An 18,351-nucleotide genomic window follows, 5' to 3' on the forward strand; every position below is an offset into this window, starting at 1 on the left:
AAGAAATGGAAAAATGATCAACTGTTTAACAGGAAGACTTACATCAGGTTACACTAGAAACAAACTTCCCAAAATGAGAATAGACCAATGAAAATGAATGACTCCAGGAAAGGATAAGAATTCTGAAAGTAGTCAAAAGAAGGAGAAAATTAGAAGGTACCTTTTACAAAAAGCAGTTGACTTGGAAAACATACCAAGATATCACAGATATTATCTAAAAAAGTTTTTGAAAGAAAATTGTTCAGGTCCTCTCCTGCGTCTCCCCAGTCTTTCTCCTCCCTTTCTCTAACTTTTCCTTTTTGCCTCTCTATACTCTTTCTTTTGTAATCTCATCAACTTGAATGGGTTCAATTACCATCTCTCTGCAGATGCCCCTCAGATCTATATATTCAATCTCATTTCCTCTCCTGAGGTATAATCATTCATCATCACCTACTTACTAGACATATCAAACATATCATATAAACATCTTAACTCAATAGGCAGTTAGATGGTAACAGTGAGCTCATTGGGCTATCAGTCAAGAAGGTATGAGTTCAAATCTAACCTCAGACAGTTATTGCTCCAGTCTCCTCAAATGTAAAATGGGGATAATAACAGCATCTACATTGTAGGGTTATAGTGAAGATCAAATGAATAATATTTGTAAAAATTGCTTAGCCCAGTGCCTGGCACATAGTAGGTGCTATAGAAATAATGATTTCCTTCTTGGCCCTTCAATTTGTAAAGACAGAACTCTGTGTTTCCTTTCAAACCTTCAAACCTTCTCTACCAAACTTTCCTATTTCTATATAGGATCCTTATTTCAGTTTTCATTGTTTACATTCTGGTAAAGACATAAGTCGCTTTCCAAATCTCCAGGTTTCTAGGTATTATTGCTTTCTACCTTCATCGCATGGCTTCCATGTGTCCCCTTGTCACCCATACAACACCTCTGGGGGAGGTCCTCCTCCTCACCTCTCACCTGGACTCTTGCAATGGCTCTTTAATTGCTCCCCTGCCTTATTCCTTACTCATTTCATTATATTACCGCCCTGACTGCCCAAGGTGATTTTTCCTAAAGTAGGGCTTGGGCCATCGCACTCCCTGGGCACTCCCTAACCCTGACCAGTTTCCTGTTGTCTCTTGGATAAATAGACATTTCGGTGTGCTTTAAAGTCCACCAGCTCTGTATAACGAGCTCCTTCTGGTACTTCAGGTCGCTGAGTCTGGAAAAGGGTGACTGCAAAGCTACACTGTGGTTCGATCGCATTTTACTTGTCATTTAAATTGAAGTTCACAAACTGATAAGTGTGTGGAAGTAAAACGGGCATCGTGTTGTGCCAAGGCCTGGAGTCTTCTTTTGAAGAGGCTGATATAATATTCTTACTTTTACTTTTTCTTTTTTTAACCCCTTATCTTCTGTCTCAAGGCCTGGGCAATGGGGATTAAGTGACTCGCCCAGGGTCACACAGCTGGGACGTGTCTGAGGTCAGGTTTGACCCCAGGATCTCCTGTCTCGGGATCTGGCTCTCAATCCACTCCCCGGCTGCCCCCCTTCTAGAATAGTTCAACCCACGGAGAAGTGCTACAAATGGAGAGGCCGAAATCACCCAGGGAAGAAGATCCAGAATCGAAATATTCCTGGAAACCCGCTTCTGTAGCAATGCGAGACAAATGGCTTGAAAAGAAAGGGGGGGGGGGGGACATTAAAACCAGCAAACCCCGACAGCGAGTGTTTGATCCAGTCCGTGTCCCCTTGCCCTCCTTCCCCAGAACCCAGGATAAGGGAGTGGAATGGCACACGTGATCTGGGCCCAGAACTGCCCCCGACTGAACATCGGGGAACATTCATCTCGGGAAAATGTAAGCGGAGCCAGCCTTTTGTCACGATCCTGCCTGCAGCCAAGCTGTCCCGTATAAATTCAGAAGGCCCCTTAGCGGGGGGAGCACGCTGGGGCTGCTGACTGTGCAGTTTTGGAAGAGGTTTCCCGGTTAGAGGAGTGGCAAAAAAAAAAAAATCAATAGCGCGAGGGATGGCTGTAAAAGGAGCCCCATCCAGCGAGCAGAAGCAACAGCTGACCTAGACAGAACCGCTAGCCCACCCTCTCCCTCGAGCGTACAAAGACGGGGCTTGGGCTTGGGGCGGGAGACAAAGAGACCCTAGCTGACGCCCTGGCTTCATCCTAGCTAAAGTTAGGAGCAGACGCGAGAGCCTCGAACTCGTCTGGTCCACGAGCCCATCCCCACTCCCGCACCCGCCGCCCTCCACGGTCTTCCCTTGGCAGAGGAAAGGTGGGCAGCGGAGGAACTGAAGGGGGGGGGCGGCGGTTAACAGTTCTTTGTCTCACGAGAAATGTGAAAGAAAGGCTGCAGGGAGACCCTGGCAGGGTTTGCGAAGGCACCGCGACTGGAGCAAAGGCAGAAAACTGCAAGGGAACGAGAGGCAGAAAGAAGGCTCGCAGCTCAGACCGCCGCGGAGAAGGGCCGGAGCTGGGGCTGGGGCACCTCTTGCTCCCAAGGCAGCCGTCTGCGGTCGGCTGCACCTGGCTCCGCGCACTCTTGAGGGTGCGCAGCGCCTGTGGGTGTGTCTCTCGCATTCGCCCTGCACCCGCCAGCTTCTCCAGACGCGATGAACGGGCTGATAAGCATCCTGCTGGGGGCAATGCTGCTCTGGAGCCAGGGAGGCTTCTCCCGGAGGGTCGTCAGCGGTGAGTAAGGAAAAGCCAAGGGGAAGTCCCGGGAGTTGAAACTTGTTGAACACCTGCTCTATTTCGGGGAGATTGGGCGAGAGCGAAGTTGCTCTTGGGAGCAGAGCTGGGAACTTGTCCCGCCCCCCCCCCTTCCCGTAGCTTTTTGGGGTACCGCCGGGAGATTAACCTGTAGAACTGCGGCTGGGTCTCAGAGGGTTTGGGGCCTCAGTATCCTGTCTGGCCCCTTTTCTCTTCTCCAAGGCACGTCCAATGCCTATAGAGTCACTTCATTGACTTCCTTAGGAGAAAACGAGTCTGGGGAAGCGAAGTGTAAGTCGTGTAAGTCGCAAACATCCCAAGTGGCAGCGCTGCTTCACGAGCTGGGGCTTCTGTCTGCATCATCCCATTTTGGCAGGCTGGCTTGGGGAAAGTGGGAAGATCGGAAAGATGGGCACGTTATGCAGTTCACTCCCGGGGCTTTTAAGGGGAAGAAGGAGGAAGCAACGGAAAGAATGGGAGTGCCACTGTAAGGAATGCTGCCTGGTGGCCTCCGATTCTTCCTCCTAGACACGAACAAGACGGAGGAGGCTTTCCCTTGGGTTGTCTCTCTGGTCCCAAAGCAGGATTTCATTTGTGAAAAGCAGACAGTGAAGATCATCTTTTCACACATGAATTTCCAAGCTATTCGGACTTCTCAAGGTGTGCCCAGGCATGCACGTGAAAATCAACCAAACTCTTCAGTGCTCAGTCATCAGTTTCCCCTTTGTCCCCCCTCCCCCTCCCCCCTCTGCTTTTCCATCTCTTGCCAATGTAAATCTTGGGTTATTCTGGGACGTCCACCTTCTCTTTCCCTACCTCTCCCACCCCCATGAGCTGCTGTCAGGACCTAGAAGATTGGAATCCAGGCCACAGTAATAATGTCGCTGGGATTCTGGGCCTTTGCAGATAAGATGCTCCTTTTTAAAAGGAAAACAAACCACACAACCTATAATCCAATATGAGAGTTTGGGAATATTGTCAGTGAGTACAAATTCGTGTGTCTGAAGTCAAGATATTTGATGCTCCTTTTGGCATTCTGCTAAGTTTCCGAGATTCCTCTATGCCATTAACTGGTGCACAAAAACTCTGCATTTTCAGCAGGGGCTGGGGCAATCACATTGGAAAATTGATGCTTCTTGAAGCAGTGCAGACCTATTTGCTCAAACACTCACGTCTTCAAACTTTCTTTGGAAAAGAGTCATTGTTGATTGAGACAAAGTTTTGTGTATGACTCATTTTCCTCTCCCTTTCCCCTGGTCTGTTCCCGCTCCCCTTTTTCTGTAAGAAATAAACCTCCGGAGAGGGAGAATTGCTTAACAGGGAGACTGATGGACAATAGGAAATCTGCAGCAAGGCCTTTAGAACCTGAATAAATTCTGTTCTATCTGTATAGATTATATTCACAGTCAAGGAATGAAGTCCTTAATTTGCTATTTAAGACACTGTGCCAGTTTTAATGGTGAAAATGTGTTCTTTTGCCTGGGAAGACTTGGGATCCAGTAAGTATGTTTTCCCCCAGAATGAATCTTAGCAAGAAATCTCCTTAGTAGGTGATGGTTATTATCTGATGTGATTTATGATATGTGATTCCTATCACCATGTGTGAATATTATATATAGAATAGTTATGATGCACACGATTCAGGCCAGTTTAACGAATATTTATGAAGATCATTTATTCTTCTATGTAGGAGGCATGTAAAATGCATGCATTTAGATATGGGACATTTCCAGGTAGGGCCCATACGTTCCCACATGGGGCAGTACTCTAGTATCATTATGATCCCAGTTATAAGTTTAGAGGCATAGAAAATGCCACCAGAAATGACTGGTTTAATAGCTTCTCAAGTTAGGCCCTTCCAAAGGACAAATAGGATGTTAATTTCATTGCTACTAATATTCGTAATAAAATTTTGCTGACTCTTCCAAGCACATTTCTTAAACACATTGTTAGTAACCAGCTTCTTGCAGCTTTTTAGTCTTTTGGAATATTAGGGTGAAATACACTTTGCAAGAGAATTAAGTTAATCTAGTTCCTCTCACCTAAATTTTTTGAGAAGAAATTTTATGATGCTTTTTATGAAATGAGGGTAATGTAATTGTGATTCAGGAAGCATCTTAGATATTCTTTTTTAACTAAGTGAGAACAGTGGAAATTAAGAGTCCTTCCAGAGTATAGGGGGATTTAAACATTTGGCTGCTTGGTAAAGTGACTTCAGAGTCAAAGATCTGTGTTCAAGTCTAGCCTCACACCCCCACTGGCTGGGCAAATCATTTGACTTCTCAGTCTTCAAGGAAACTCAAAAGACCTGAAATTGCTGAAGGAAATAATTTACTAGTTGGTCCTCATATTGATGAATTCACAGACCTGGTTAAAAAACAAACAAACAAACCCAAATGTTTAAGAGACCTTTTTTTTTTTTTGGTAAGCTAGAAATGCTTATTTGATTTTCATACTATCCTTTTCAGCAGCTTTTGTGTGTGCTTTAGAATTTCCGGAGGAAAAATGGTTAAAATAAAAACAAAAGATCATAAAGCAATGCTGAGAAAATTTTTACTTTAAGAATGCTGCATTAAAAATGATTACCAAAGATCCCTTGTGAAATATTCATAAGCATCTTGTGGATGACATCTGGAAATCTAATTAATTGAGCCTGAGATATTTGATTTAGCATAAATGATGATGTTTACTCAATGTTAAAACAATTATTAAGTAATGCATTTCGCAGATCCAGTTTAATGGCCTTTGGCTATAAAATATTCAAGTTGTAGCTTAACAGTTTGTGATGGAAACCACGTATCTGTTATGTTCATTTTAGGATCTTCTGTTTTGTCAAAATAGAAACAGCATCTTTTGCCAGAATAGTGCTCATGAATTCAAGCAGTCCTCTGATGACATGATTTGGCAGAGTAAGGAGGTTCACTGACTATGCGAATAAGGTAGTCCCTGTGGCTCTGAGGAGTCAGCAGCCTTTTTCATGTCACAAGGGCAGCACTTATTAATTTATTGATTCCCATTTTAGATCTTTAAAACAGGTTTTGCGAAGATTTGTTCCTTTTTACTTGTGGTCAATTTGGGGGCAAATATGAAACACAATTTAGGGTTGGAATGGCCATATTTCAACAAAGAACCAACCAGTGATTACTAACAGAAAAGAAATCTATTTATTTACAAAATTAAGGCACTAACAAAAATGAAATGTTTTGAGATACTTTTATTTCATAAACTAAAAGGAACCACACAACAATTGGAAGTGACTGCAGTAGGTTTCATTCATATACTACCTTATTTTCATGAACTTAAAAGCACTATTAAATTTTTCATTAGAAAATTAATTTTCTAATAATTATTATCATTTTAATTGAAAATAACCATTATATCCCCCTCTACTTGATTTAATAATTTGGCATTTGTATTTTAAAAGCTAACAGAATTTGATATTTGTTAACATAGCAATAGTAACATTTAAATATTTAATAGTTCAGATGGGATTGGGTATACTCAGGCCATCTGGCACACTGCATAAGAATTTGGCCCTGGAGTCATGAAGTCTTGGGTTCAAGTTTTGCCTGTGATTTATAGTAACTGTGGGTTTTCAAATTAATAATCAACAAGTAAATATTATTATTTATAATAATTACTATTACTACTAATAACTAAAGCAAAAGAACTGCCTGACTTCAGCTGGGTGGCAGGTTCAAAAGAGCACGAGGGAGGAGTTGCAGCCACTTAAATACAATCACAAAAGGTGGGGACACAGGAAAAGGGAATTTTGGGAAATTCTAAGGGACTTCTGGGGATGAAGTCCAAAGGCTCGAAATCTCCATTTATACATCACTATGAGACCACAAACAAGCCATTTAATATCTTAGTGTTCCAGTAAATCTTTAAACCCTCAAAGATGAAAAATGATGGATGGTGGAAGGGTTTTCCCACTGAGTCCTCGTCACATCAGTGAAGTTACAGATTTAGGTAACCTAAAGATCAGTCAGAGTTGATTTTGATGTGTGAATCGCAAAGAAAAGGTCGATACATGTTATTGCCCCAAAGTATTTCATTACCTGTGTTGCTGAGCTCGAGACTATTTGGCTATATTTGCCTAGATTTTGTATTTCTTGCCAGACTTCCTCATCCACTACACAGTGGCATAGACACATGCATTGGTCCCATAGGCAGCACCATGAATCCATTGGAGTCATTAGGTAAATGGACTGCAGGGTCTTTATTATATCACACAAAAATAGGAATTCCAAGAGAATCAAAATTCGAGTTTTACATTTTAAGTACGGCCGTAGCTGAGATTCCTAATCTTTAAAGAACTGAAGTGCTCTGTTAGGTGAAAAACCTTCATTCTGCAAAAAAACCAAAAAACCCACTTTATTATGTATAATCAAACAGTGGAGCTGATTTTGGCATTAAGGATTGAGGACGAGCCAAAGAGTAACTGAGGATAGGCTCGATGCTTACAAAACCATGTTATGTAACCCCAAGGCAGTAGCTTGAAAAGCAGGAGCGCTGACTGGGTTCCTCTAGAATGTTATTCCATGACATCATCAAGACCCAAAGTGATGACAGTGCACTTTTGAGAGATGCAATTTCTTTAAGTATGTCCCTGGCAAGAAAGGCCCAATTTTATTAATGACTTCTAGCCGGTTAGCCGACTACACATTCATCAGAGCCACGATTGCTTAAACACCTTTCCTTTGCCGTGGCAGGGTTTGCTTTTAAAGCTAGTTTTAGTTCTCTCATCTATATGTAATTTTGTATAAGTAGAACAACTCAGGTTACTTGGTTATTTCTAAAGTCTCAAATTTTCAAATTCTTTAAGTCATTTTTACATAAATTGTTAAAGACTTTCTCAAAGTACACATTTTCTAGAATTGTAAAGTCTATCCAAATTCAAAGTAAAATATGTTCTTAGAGAAAAACTGATGGAGATGCGTCCTTCATTTGTGTTTTACAACTCGGTTTGCATAGCATCAATCACGGATTTTAAATCGTGCCACTTAAGAGTCAGTAGGATACTGAGGAACACATTGGACTGATAGTGAGGAGACACGAGTGCTAATCTCAGTTCTACCCCTTAGTTTAGTGACTTATTTCCTTCAGGCCTCAGTTGTCTCATTTGTAAAATAAGGCATGCATCCCCATGGCTAGGAGGAGCTAGCCACTGGGTTCTGAACTTCCTGGGGCCAGGCAGCTTCCTCTTGGGTTCAGTCAAAAATGGCTGAATCACACACTTTCCCCTTGCCTTTTTTTTTAAACCAAAGGTTGCTTAGAATAGCTATCCAACCTGTTCTAGGCTACTTGCTGTCTCCCTCTATCCTTCCAACCTCTTTCCCCACGAGTTCTTTGTTTCTTTGTTTGTATTATAGAAAGTAATCAGAAAACTGACCAAACTCTTTTCCAGTCTTAATTTTACTAGAATGTTCTCCAGTTATAAACACTGGCAACTGCTTCTTTCTGGCTCTTTGCCACTTCTTTGGCTTCTATTACACTGATCTCTCTTGGGATCTTCTCGCCTAAAGGATCAACACTCTTCAGGCCCCTTCCTTGATAAGTGGAGGGGATAGAAAGTAGAGTTTCTGCTCTCAAGGAATTTGTAATCCAGTAGGGGGCAATAACATGCAAACAACAATGTGCAAAGAGCCCCAATCCACATACGCGCTCACCTATTTATTTATAGGACATCAGTAAAAAGGATGCAGTTTTCAGATTTACATGTCGGGTTCCGCTGCCCTGAGTAGTCCAGCTGATCTCGTTGGCGGAAAAGCAATGAATTAGCATTAGGAAATGATTTGACTTTGGAGAGGGTTAAGCTTTGCTTCCATGGCTTTTTGTCGTTCTTAATCTGCCTTCTCGGGGCCATTTGTGCATCATCGATCAAACGTGTCTTTCAGGTCAGAAGGTGTGCTTCGCAGACTTCAAACATCTCTGTTACAAAATAGCCTATTTTCAGGACTTGTCCAGCCGGGTGGGATTTCAGGAGGCTCGCCAGGCTTGTGCAAGTGATGGTGGGGCTCTTCTCAGCCTCGAGAGTGGAACCGAGCAGAAGTTAATAGAGAGCATGCTTCAGAACCTCACCAAGCCAGACACAGGCATTTCTGATGGCGACTTCTGGATTGGACTTTGGAGGAGCGGAGAGGGACAGACGTCGGGTGCTTGTCCGAACCTCTACAGGTGGTCTGATGGAAGCAGCTCCCAGTATCGGTGAGGATGGAGGCTGAAGGCATGCATGGCTTACCACCTTAGTGCTTAGACGTGAAGGAGAAACTAGATTAGCTGTACAGCTCAAAGAGATCGGTATGATTTGGAGGGTGACATTGATTGACAGGACTTGTTTTGGTGCCCTCTTTTAGAAACTGGTACACGGATGAACCTTCCTGTGGAAGCGAAGCCTGTGTCGTGATGTATCATCAACCAACGGCCAATCCTGGGCTTGGGGGTCCCTACCTTTACCAGTGGAATGACGACAGATGCAACATGAAGCACAACTTCATCTGCAAGTATGAACCAGGTGGGCAACATTCTATCATGCTCTTCTTCACCCCCACAGTCTCTGGACAAACTTTGTAATTCTTTACAACTTCTCAGGGCACACTTGGAATGCTGAAGGCAACTGTGTCCACGTCCCAATGAATGAGTTACTCTATTACATGTTGGGTTTTTATGAACATTTATTTATTAAGTAATTACTGTAAATGTTCATTTATGAACGTTACACTTTGAATGGTCTCAAAATCCTGTGACAGGTTTTTGGTCAAGTTGTTTCCATTTAAAAACTAATATCTAGGGGGCAGCTGGGTGGCTCAGTGGATGGAGAGCCAGGCCTAGAGACGGGAGGTCCCACGTTCAAATCTGGCCTCAGACACTTCCCAGATGACCCTGGGCAAGTCACTTGACCCCCATTGCCTAGCCCTTACCACTCTTCTGCCTTGGAACCAATACACAGTATTGACTCCAAGACGGAAGGTGAGGGTTTAAAAAATATAAATAAAAACTAATAACTTAAAATTTCCATGAAACAAATTGTCCACAAAACATTCCTTTCTTCCGGAAGCTTTTACAATGCCTTGCAATCACTAACCAGTTATTATTATTATATATGTTATATATATAATTATAACTATAATATAAATATATATAAATACATATAAAATATATTATATTAAACTTAAATGGCCAATCGAGAAACAGTTCCAAGACGGTCCTTCCACCACCGATGAAGACTGGGGTGGCGAGGGTTGTGCAGAATATTCACTTGGCTTTCTAAGTCTAAGCATGTGATATTTGTTCAATATCAGGAATCCTCCAAATTCTTACACAACACCACTCTGCTTCATGTCAAAAACACCGCAAACCATGGGAATAAATGGATTTTCCTCCATACAAGCAGTCTCTAAACTAAGAGGACTGAAGAAAGGAAATAAGCATTAATAAAAAGTTGTTCTAAAGGTTGGGGATACAAATATAAGCAAAAATGATGCCTGTTCCTGCCCTCAAGAAGCTTACATTCAAACAGGGGAGGGCAGCAGAGCAAAAGGATGGCAAGCAAAAAGGATGGGATGAGGTAGAGGTCAACCGTGGCCACTCCACAAAATGGAGACCCCCAAAAGAAGTCATCAAAGACAAAAAGAGGGTAGGCCCAGCTGAGGGATTTTGCATGGGCAGTGGGCTGGGCCACCGGGATAGGAAGCTGTTCCAGGGATGGGAAGGGGAGACCCCAGGCACCGATGAAAGTTCTAAAGTGAGGCAGCAGGAGGAATGGTTTTGAAGTGCAGAAGAAATTAGGAATAAGACTGGGAGGAGAGTGAGTTAATATTATTTGTAATAGAGAACCACTAGAAACCTTTGCAGTAATGTTAGGATGGCCATTTTACTGCTCTTCTTTGCTCTGCTGCTAGAAATGCTGCTGTAGAAATAATAAAAATACTGACTGAATAGAAATGTGGGGAAATAGCTGTCACACAGCTAGGAAGTGTCTGAGGCTAGATTTGAACCCAGGACCTCTTGACTCCAGGCCTGGGTCTCTATTCACGGAGTCACCAAGCTGCCCCAGTCATGATTTTCTAATTTTGATTAAAATATGGAATAGTGGATCAAACAAGGGGACAAGATCCAGAAGCAACCCAGCATTTATTCTAGGTGTGTAGTAAGCCCAAGAAAAGCATGTACTCCTTATTTGAGGGGAAATTCTTTCTTTTACTATTATGAACATGATAAGCATGAACACATTTTTGCTTTGATTCTTCCATGCTGGTATTCATAATTTAATTGGAGAAATAAGACATTTTCATGTAAAAAATGTAAAAGCCAATAAAAGGCAAAAGATGATTAAATGGCACAAAAGTAGTATTAACTAAATACCCCAAAGGAAGGACTGATTACTGTGAATAAGAATGATGATTTATCTAATTATAAATTCATTTTTAAATGCTTTGAGGTAAATACAGGAAAGAATGTACAAATACAGTGTTTCTAACATCACGTTGAGAAGCTTATAATGAGCAAATTAAATGGTATAATTAAGAAGGAATTCAGGGCCAGTTAGGTAACTTAATGGAAAGAGAGCCAGGTCTGGAGATGAGAAGTCCTGGGTTCAAATTTGACCTCAGACTTCCTAGCTAGGTGATCCTAGGCAAGTCACTTAACCCCAGTTGCCTAGCTCTTGCCAACAGAAGGTAAGGAAAAAGAAAGAATGCACAGAAATATTGTTTTCTTGATCTCATTTATTCTCTCACTGGACTATTTAACAGAGAGTACCTTAGAAAAATAATCAGGATACAGAGCAGCGCAAGATTTTAAGAGAGTTAAAGATTTTTAAATATTAATTAAATAAAAATATAAAAAATATTTTAAATAAAAATAAATAAAATTTAAAAGTTAAAATTTTTAAATAAATAAATACAAATATGGGGTACTGAGAAAACATCGAGTAATTGTAAAGAGCGAGAAAAGTTACAAAAGCTTTTTAAAACGATTAAAAGACATCCAGGAATCACCAGAAGAATCTGTGTCAAGGCTGTAATGCCGAAATGTGCTCCAGACCACTGTTGTTTGAAATACCAATTCCTGCTGCAATAAAAATAAAACAGATCACTGAGTATCTTGCTTTCTAGAATAAGACTAGAACCAAATGATTTTGAGAGCCACTTGTGACACTCGCACCTCTGCTTCCTTGGCTCTGACCAGGGGCTGCTAGCATATTTCCAGCAAGCTGGATAATTATCATTAATTATCGGGAAGCAGGATGTGGCTCTGGCACAAAACAGATGATTCATAAGTAGATGGTAAAAAGTTATTATTTCGTTAACATTTTTAATGAAAATTGCAGTGGAAATATACCTAAACTGAATTTGCTTATAGAGAAAATGGATATTTCTAAAAATAGATCTTTGCATCATCTAACTTTCTAACGCTTCTATTTCGCTTTGGACATACGTATGCATGTGTATAACAGATTTCTGCTCATTTGCAGAGAGTGAGCCAACCGTCGTCACAGCAGGCAAACCCTTGGATGCAAGTAAACCAGAAGATCCCTATCACATAGTGGTAAAGGAAGCAGGTGATTAATTCAGCATGGATTTAATCGTTGTAACAGGAACAGAAACTCTAGTTCTTTCTAGGGCATTTTGCTCCAAAATGTAACGGCCGTAAACCTTCTGACCAGTTCATTAAGCACCAGCTTTGTGACATTTGACTTGGTCAGAATGAAGAAGCTCCACAATTTTCTGGGCAGAGGAACGGATTGAAAGTGCGCCGCGAATGAATGCAGGCATCTCTCATACTGAGTTTGTCTGTATATTTGTACATGCGCACATCTACATGCACATCTATGCCCACTTCTTCATCAAGCTAAGGGAAAAGCTGGGCTGCTATGGGGCTCCCTTGTCTAATGGGGCGCATTAGAGTTTTTGATGGCCTGCGAACACCGATAGGGGCTCCCAACGAAAACTATCTAAGACATTCCGTTGTATGGGACGCTGCTTATACAGTGTAACCCCAGACGAGTGATTCAGTTTGACCAGTTAGACAAAGAACTTCTTGTTAGACTTACCTTGAGTGGAAAACAAATCATCTAAGTGGTGCTTAAGAAGTAGGGAGAACTCTTGTTTTCCCCTGGATCGAGGAGAAGAATAAAAGGGAAGCCCTCTTCATTCATTAACCACAACAGTGGCAGCCTCTGTAGCCAGAGTTATAGCAGTTAGAGAATTAGTTAGAGTATGTATAGAACAGAATATAGTAGTTAGAGAGTAGTTATAGTCTCTGTAGTTAGAGAATCATGGACATTTCTATATCATGGAGAGCAATAAAGGAAACTAACCAACCGCTCCATCTTTGTAATCCTGAGACTCTGGGCAGGTCAGTTCCTCTTGTTTGCTTCAGTTTCCTCATTTGTAAATGAACCAGAGAAGGAAATAGAGAACCACTTTAGTATCTTTGCCAGGAAAATCCCAAATTGGTCGTAAATGAAGCAGCTCAACGGTAGCGACTCTTTATAGAGACAGCCATTGAAATCCACACTGGTTTTTACCCAAGACTTCTTTTCCAGGCCACTGTGATCCGAAATCCAGACTTGAGATGACATTTTTTGTTCTGATGGCAGAGAAGAAGAGTTACGGTACAATTATAGGCACCATAGAAGTGAAATGATTGTACTGACTCTCCATGAGCTATGGGACAGAATTAAATCTTAGAATGTAATTGTGATTGATTTTTTGCTTTATAGACACTCTTTCGTTTCTATTTCTATCACAACATAAAAATAATGAGTTTTTCCTCATTAATTAATGGAAGTGAAAAGGGAAGGAAATGCTAATATGCTATAAAAACTAGGTGCATTCTGAGTATCATACAAACATTGAAGGAGATGAATATGAATGGATGCTTTAGTTCCAATCTTTTGTTTGACTCATATCTGCTCATTTGCATATTATATGTGTATAGATGTATGTAGATAATCTCTAATTATCCGCGTACTTCTAATTAGAGTGAGGGTTCTATTCTGTCATATCAAATGCACGGGAAGTTTTAAGATGCATATATGAAACCATACTGTAACTTCTTTTATAGGTATAATCCCCAACCTGATTTATGTTGTAATACCAACAATACCTCTGCTCTTGTTGATACTGGTAGCTTTTGGGACCTGCTGTTTTCAGATGCTACATAAAAGGTAAATATGAAGGAAATAAGGTACCATCCTTGGAGTTTTGCAATTACATTTTCATAAATGTATTTATCAGGTTTTTAGTAGAAAATGAATTTATCTTCTTAACTATATGGTACATTAACTATATGTTGGCCAACTTCATACTTACATTTTATCTTTTTGTTGTCTTTTTACTTAATTCAACTGAAGTTGAATTAGTAAAAGCTGGTAAAATTTTAAAATGCCAAATAATATGTCAACATCTTGTCCTGGAAGGCCAGAAATTATATAGTAATGCAATGATTATGGGAGCTCTGAGGGATTGAACCCAGACAATGACTGTTATCTAAACTAAAAATCATCCACAGTTATGACGATGTCATGAGAAAACGAATGGTGCACGATGCAATAAGGTGGAACACAAATATACACATTGAACACATCACCGCTATCTGTTCATGGTAAAGAAAGTACTCAGAACGAATATAAATAAAAGTTGATAAATGTCTTCTTTATTTTTTAAGAAGGATATCATAATTTTGATTTTTTTGACCAAGAAATGAACAACTTTCTTTCTAATATGTTCTCAAAATAGGAACCCCTGTTGCTTTTTAAAAAGGCACACTAAGAGTAGAGGAGAAAAATAAAATTAAAGAAGAATTAGGTTAGCTATATGGGAACATAATTGGAAATTTTCATTCATACTAAGTAAGTTACTTGATTTTATTAATATGGAAATAGAATTTTTAAAATATTAACTATCTAATAAGAAATAATTAGATCTCAAAGATGTAGGTTCCTTTCTTTTAAAAATAATAGATTATTATATAGTGATTAAAGGCTTATGAAACACCACATATTTGATCCTCACAATAGGTAGTAATATTGATTATATTACATTATAGTTATTATACATTATACCCATTTTACAGGGTAGCTGAAGCTGAATGTTAAGTGCTTTGCACAGATCACCTGATTAATGGCAGACATGAAATTCAAACCTGCTTCCCAATATTTCACTCCTGCCTTCCTGAAATATACAAAAGAAAAATATTAAAGGAAAGAAGAAAATATGTTAGAAAAGGGAAACCGTATGGTGTAATGTACACAGAATGGGCATTCTAGTCAGAAAACCCGAGTTCAAGTAGCATCTCTGATTTATCTAGTAGTATCTGATCTAGTAGGTGATTTATCCTCTCACTGTCCCTTAGGCAACTGTCTAAGATTCTAAATTGTAGAATAGTTGCTAATACACATTGGCAAGAAGTTGAAGAAATTTCTGTATTTTAACAAAATTATAATTACAGTTTAAAAAGAAATGTTATGAAAGAAAAAATACTCATAGAAATTAATGTCTTCAATAGGAAAATTATTCTTACTTTTTTCAAAAGTGTATCCCACAAGACCTCCATGAACTGATGTGGAGTGAAATGAGCAGAACCAGGAGAGCAGTGTACACAGTAACTGAAACATTATGGGATGATCAAATGTAACTGACTTCTCTACTAGCAGCAATGCAATGATCCAGGGCAATTCTGAGGGACTTATGAGAAAGAACACGATCCACATCCAGAGGAAGAAACCCAGAAGAAAAACATCATTTATCACTTGTTTATTTGGGGTCTTGGTTTTAAAAGATTATTCTCTTACAAAAATGAATATGGAAATGGGTATTGAGTGATAACACATACATAACCGTGTGGAATTGCTTGTCAACTCTGGGAGTGGGGAGGGGAGAGGAGAGAATCTGAATCATGTAACTGTGAAAAAAATACTTTAAAAATAAATAAAATAAAATAAATTATCAAAACAAGCAAACAAAAAGTATATCCCACATTTGCTTTTCCTGTATATAAACAACATGCCCTTCTGGCCAAATTCTAATGAAATTAAAATTTTCAGGTGAGTTTTTGAAAGGAGTTAAAACTAAAGTTAGATTTGTTAAGGGAGAAAAAAAGGAATCCCAAATTCTTATTTTTGTTTGCTTTCTTTAGAATGGAGAATGATCTTTGGACTCAAAAGGACAAGGCAAAAACAGTCAATAGGGAGATGAAACTCAGAATAAGTAAAATAGCACGTAGAGAGAAAATGACTGCTCTGAATTCTTTTCTGCTCTGGAGGATAACATTATTAAAATGTTCTGGATTGACATTAGTTCTAGTTTTCTTTCTCTACCTATATTGTTAGCCAAGTACTGGGAAAACAAGAGGCTAAAAATCCAAGGAAAAGAAAAATGCAAAAAGTAATAACAACCTAAAATATTTAGCATGACTTCAGGATGCTTCCTATAATATAATAACTGAGAAATATGTTATTCTCTTTTCTGTTATCCAAATTTTCTATTAATCATTTTGATCTATCAAAATATTAAAAATATTTTTAAGTTAGATTTTGTGTTATATTTATAAATGGAAAAGGAAATGATTTTATAAAAATAATGACCAAAAGACTGTGACAGTCTGAGGGGACGACATTCAAGCCAGCTCATATCTGATTAGCTAAGAAGTAGTACACTAAAAAGAATATTTCTTCTTCTTTTTTTTTTTCAGCAAAGGAAGAACAAAAACGAATCCCAACCAATCCACACTCTGGATTTCAAAGAGCACCAAGAAGGAGAGCGGCATGGAGATATAATAGCTGAATGATTTGGCTTCCAAGGAAGAAGTCACGCTTTAACTTTCTGGATGTGTATAACCGATGACATCAGAACATTAGCTCGGAATGGCTTTGAAATCTCCATCAGCAAGAGGAACTGTATGCTCCACCTTGAGACAAATATTAGGATCATTTTCTATGTTTAGTATTTCTTTAACAAAATATGCCATGCTAAATAAAGACGTGAAGCCTGCTTACTTTGCCAAAGGGAGCCCCTGAGCTTCATGTGAACAATAACGTGGGCAGTAAAGTTCAGAATGACATGTGAACGTGTCAGCAGTGTGTGTTTGAATGGTAATACACAGCTATTTTTCTTTTACCTTGCACATGTTGTAGTGAAGTTGAAATACTATAACATACTGAAATTTGCACTGAATAAATTATTTTATCTTTGCTTAGCTATTTGATAAAATAGATGGCTTTGCTATGTATTCTTTGGACTGTTCCTTTGTTCAATCAAGCAATCGTCCCAATGCCAGCCCATTGTAGAGTTGCTTTTCATTGCTGAAACACTTAAAGGAAGCACTTGAATTCAAGTCTGGTATTCTTGAAAGTCGTTTAAGAGAGAACAAGATCGTTTGGTCATCTGTTCAGTATCTTGGCAATCGCACATGGCAATAATGCCAAGTAATGTAATGAGGAACAATTTCAGAAGCTGCCACGCAAACTTAGCAAATCAAATACTTGCCTTTCAAATAAATAATGATCTCTGTTATCTGATGTGTAAGGTCTAGCTAAGCCTTCAAATTTGTTTGGAGCTTGAAAACAAGAATTTTCACAGAGATTGAATACATTTTATTCATGGTAATGTTTTCAAATGTAGAAGTATCAAAGAGGAATGAGGCATTGAATAGCGGTCCAAAATGCTCATTAGCTTTTGGGTGGAGGTCCTGTGGTGGGTCAGAAATTCCTGTGCTCTTTACTACAGTTATCTATCTCATCACATTTCTGAAGCAAAGAATACTTCATGGGGTCAAATATTTCCACTGGATATTACGATAGAGATTGTTGTGAAGACTACTTATCAACATTGGGTAGCCAACGTAGACTTAGAACAAGGATGAAAAGATGTGAGAAAACAGAACTGAAATAAGAACTGTTGTTTGATTTTGTTATTTGGTCCATTAGTTGTGTCAGACTCTCCATGACCCCATCTGGGATTTTTTTGGCAGAGATATTAGAGTGGTTTTCCATTTCCTTCTCCAGTTCATTTTGCAGATGAGGAAACTGAGGCCACCAGGTTTAAATGACTTGCCTTGGGTCGCAGAGCTTTTAAGTGTCAGAGGTCAGATTTAAACTTGGGTCTTTCTAACTCTAGGTCCTGGCACTCTCTCCACTGCACCATCTAGCTGCCCATAGTATGACATTAGGATTAAAAAAAAATGAGTGTGATTCAAGAACAATTAGAATACCACAGGAAAGGAGAAGAGCTATCTTATTATTTTGAGTTGTCTTTTCTCTAGGATAAACCTCCCCAGTTATTTCAAACTATTCTCATATGGAATGGAAACACTATTTTTATGGTACCATTCTTTTATATTGAGCTTTTGTTACCTGTCTTTGTTTTCATTACTTATATGTATCTTTTAAAAAGTTTCCATTTTTAAAATCATTATTGATTTGGTGCTTGAATTCAAAAGAATTTTCAGCACATTTACGTTTCATTGATAATAATGTATTACAGTATAGAGGTAAAAAATGGAAATTAGGCATCTAATGGTGGTCCAGACAAGAAAGTTTATAGGTGGGGTCTAGTATCTATATGCTCTTCACCTCCTCCATTAATCTTGACTTCTGACAATCATTTAAAAATTAGCATTTCTCTAGATAAAT

At 39.4% G+C, this 18,351-nt stretch overlaps 1 protein-coding gene across 1 annotated transcript; it reads left to right on the forward strand.

The window, feature by feature from the left end:
- The first annotated feature begins 1,803 nt into the window (after positions 1–1,803).
- Positions 1,804–16,949, forward strand: CHODL (chondrolectin). The gene is made up of 6 exons (XM_001363435.4): positions 1,804–2,690; positions 8,612–8,921; positions 9,071–9,228; positions 12,190–12,276; positions 13,785–13,887; positions 16,413–16,949. The coding sequence occupies exons 1-6, from the start codon at positions 2,612–2,614 to the stop codon at positions 16,495–16,497; spliced, it is 822 nt and encodes a 273-aa protein (XP_001363472.1). The 5' UTR covers positions 1,804–2,611; the 3' UTR covers positions 16,498–16,949.
- The last annotated feature ends 1,402 nt before the right edge of the window (positions 16,950–18,351 follow it).

This window comes from Monodelphis domestica, chromosome 4, assembly GCF_027887165.1.
Source record: "Monodelphis domestica isolate mMonDom1 chromosome 4, mMonDom1.pri, whole genome shotgun sequence".
NCBI lineage: Eukaryota > Metazoa > Chordata > Mammalia > Didelphimorphia > Didelphidae > Monodelphis > Monodelphis domestica.

Excerpts from the sequence above, each read along its gene's own strand:
- CHODL (XM_001363435.4), top strand. The coding sequence starts at position 2,612 with ATGAACGGGCTGATAAGCATCCTGCTGGGGGCAATGCTGCTCTGGAGC. Across the intron at positions 2,691-8,611 it reads CTCCCGGAGGGTCGTCAGCG|GTCAGAAGGTGTGCTTCGCA; the intron begins GTGAGTAAGGAA and ends CGTGTCTTTCAG. Across the intron at positions 8,922-9,070 it reads GGAAGCAGCTCCCAGTATCG|AAACTGGTACACGGATGAAC; the intron begins GTGAGGATGGAG and ends GCCCTCTTTTAG.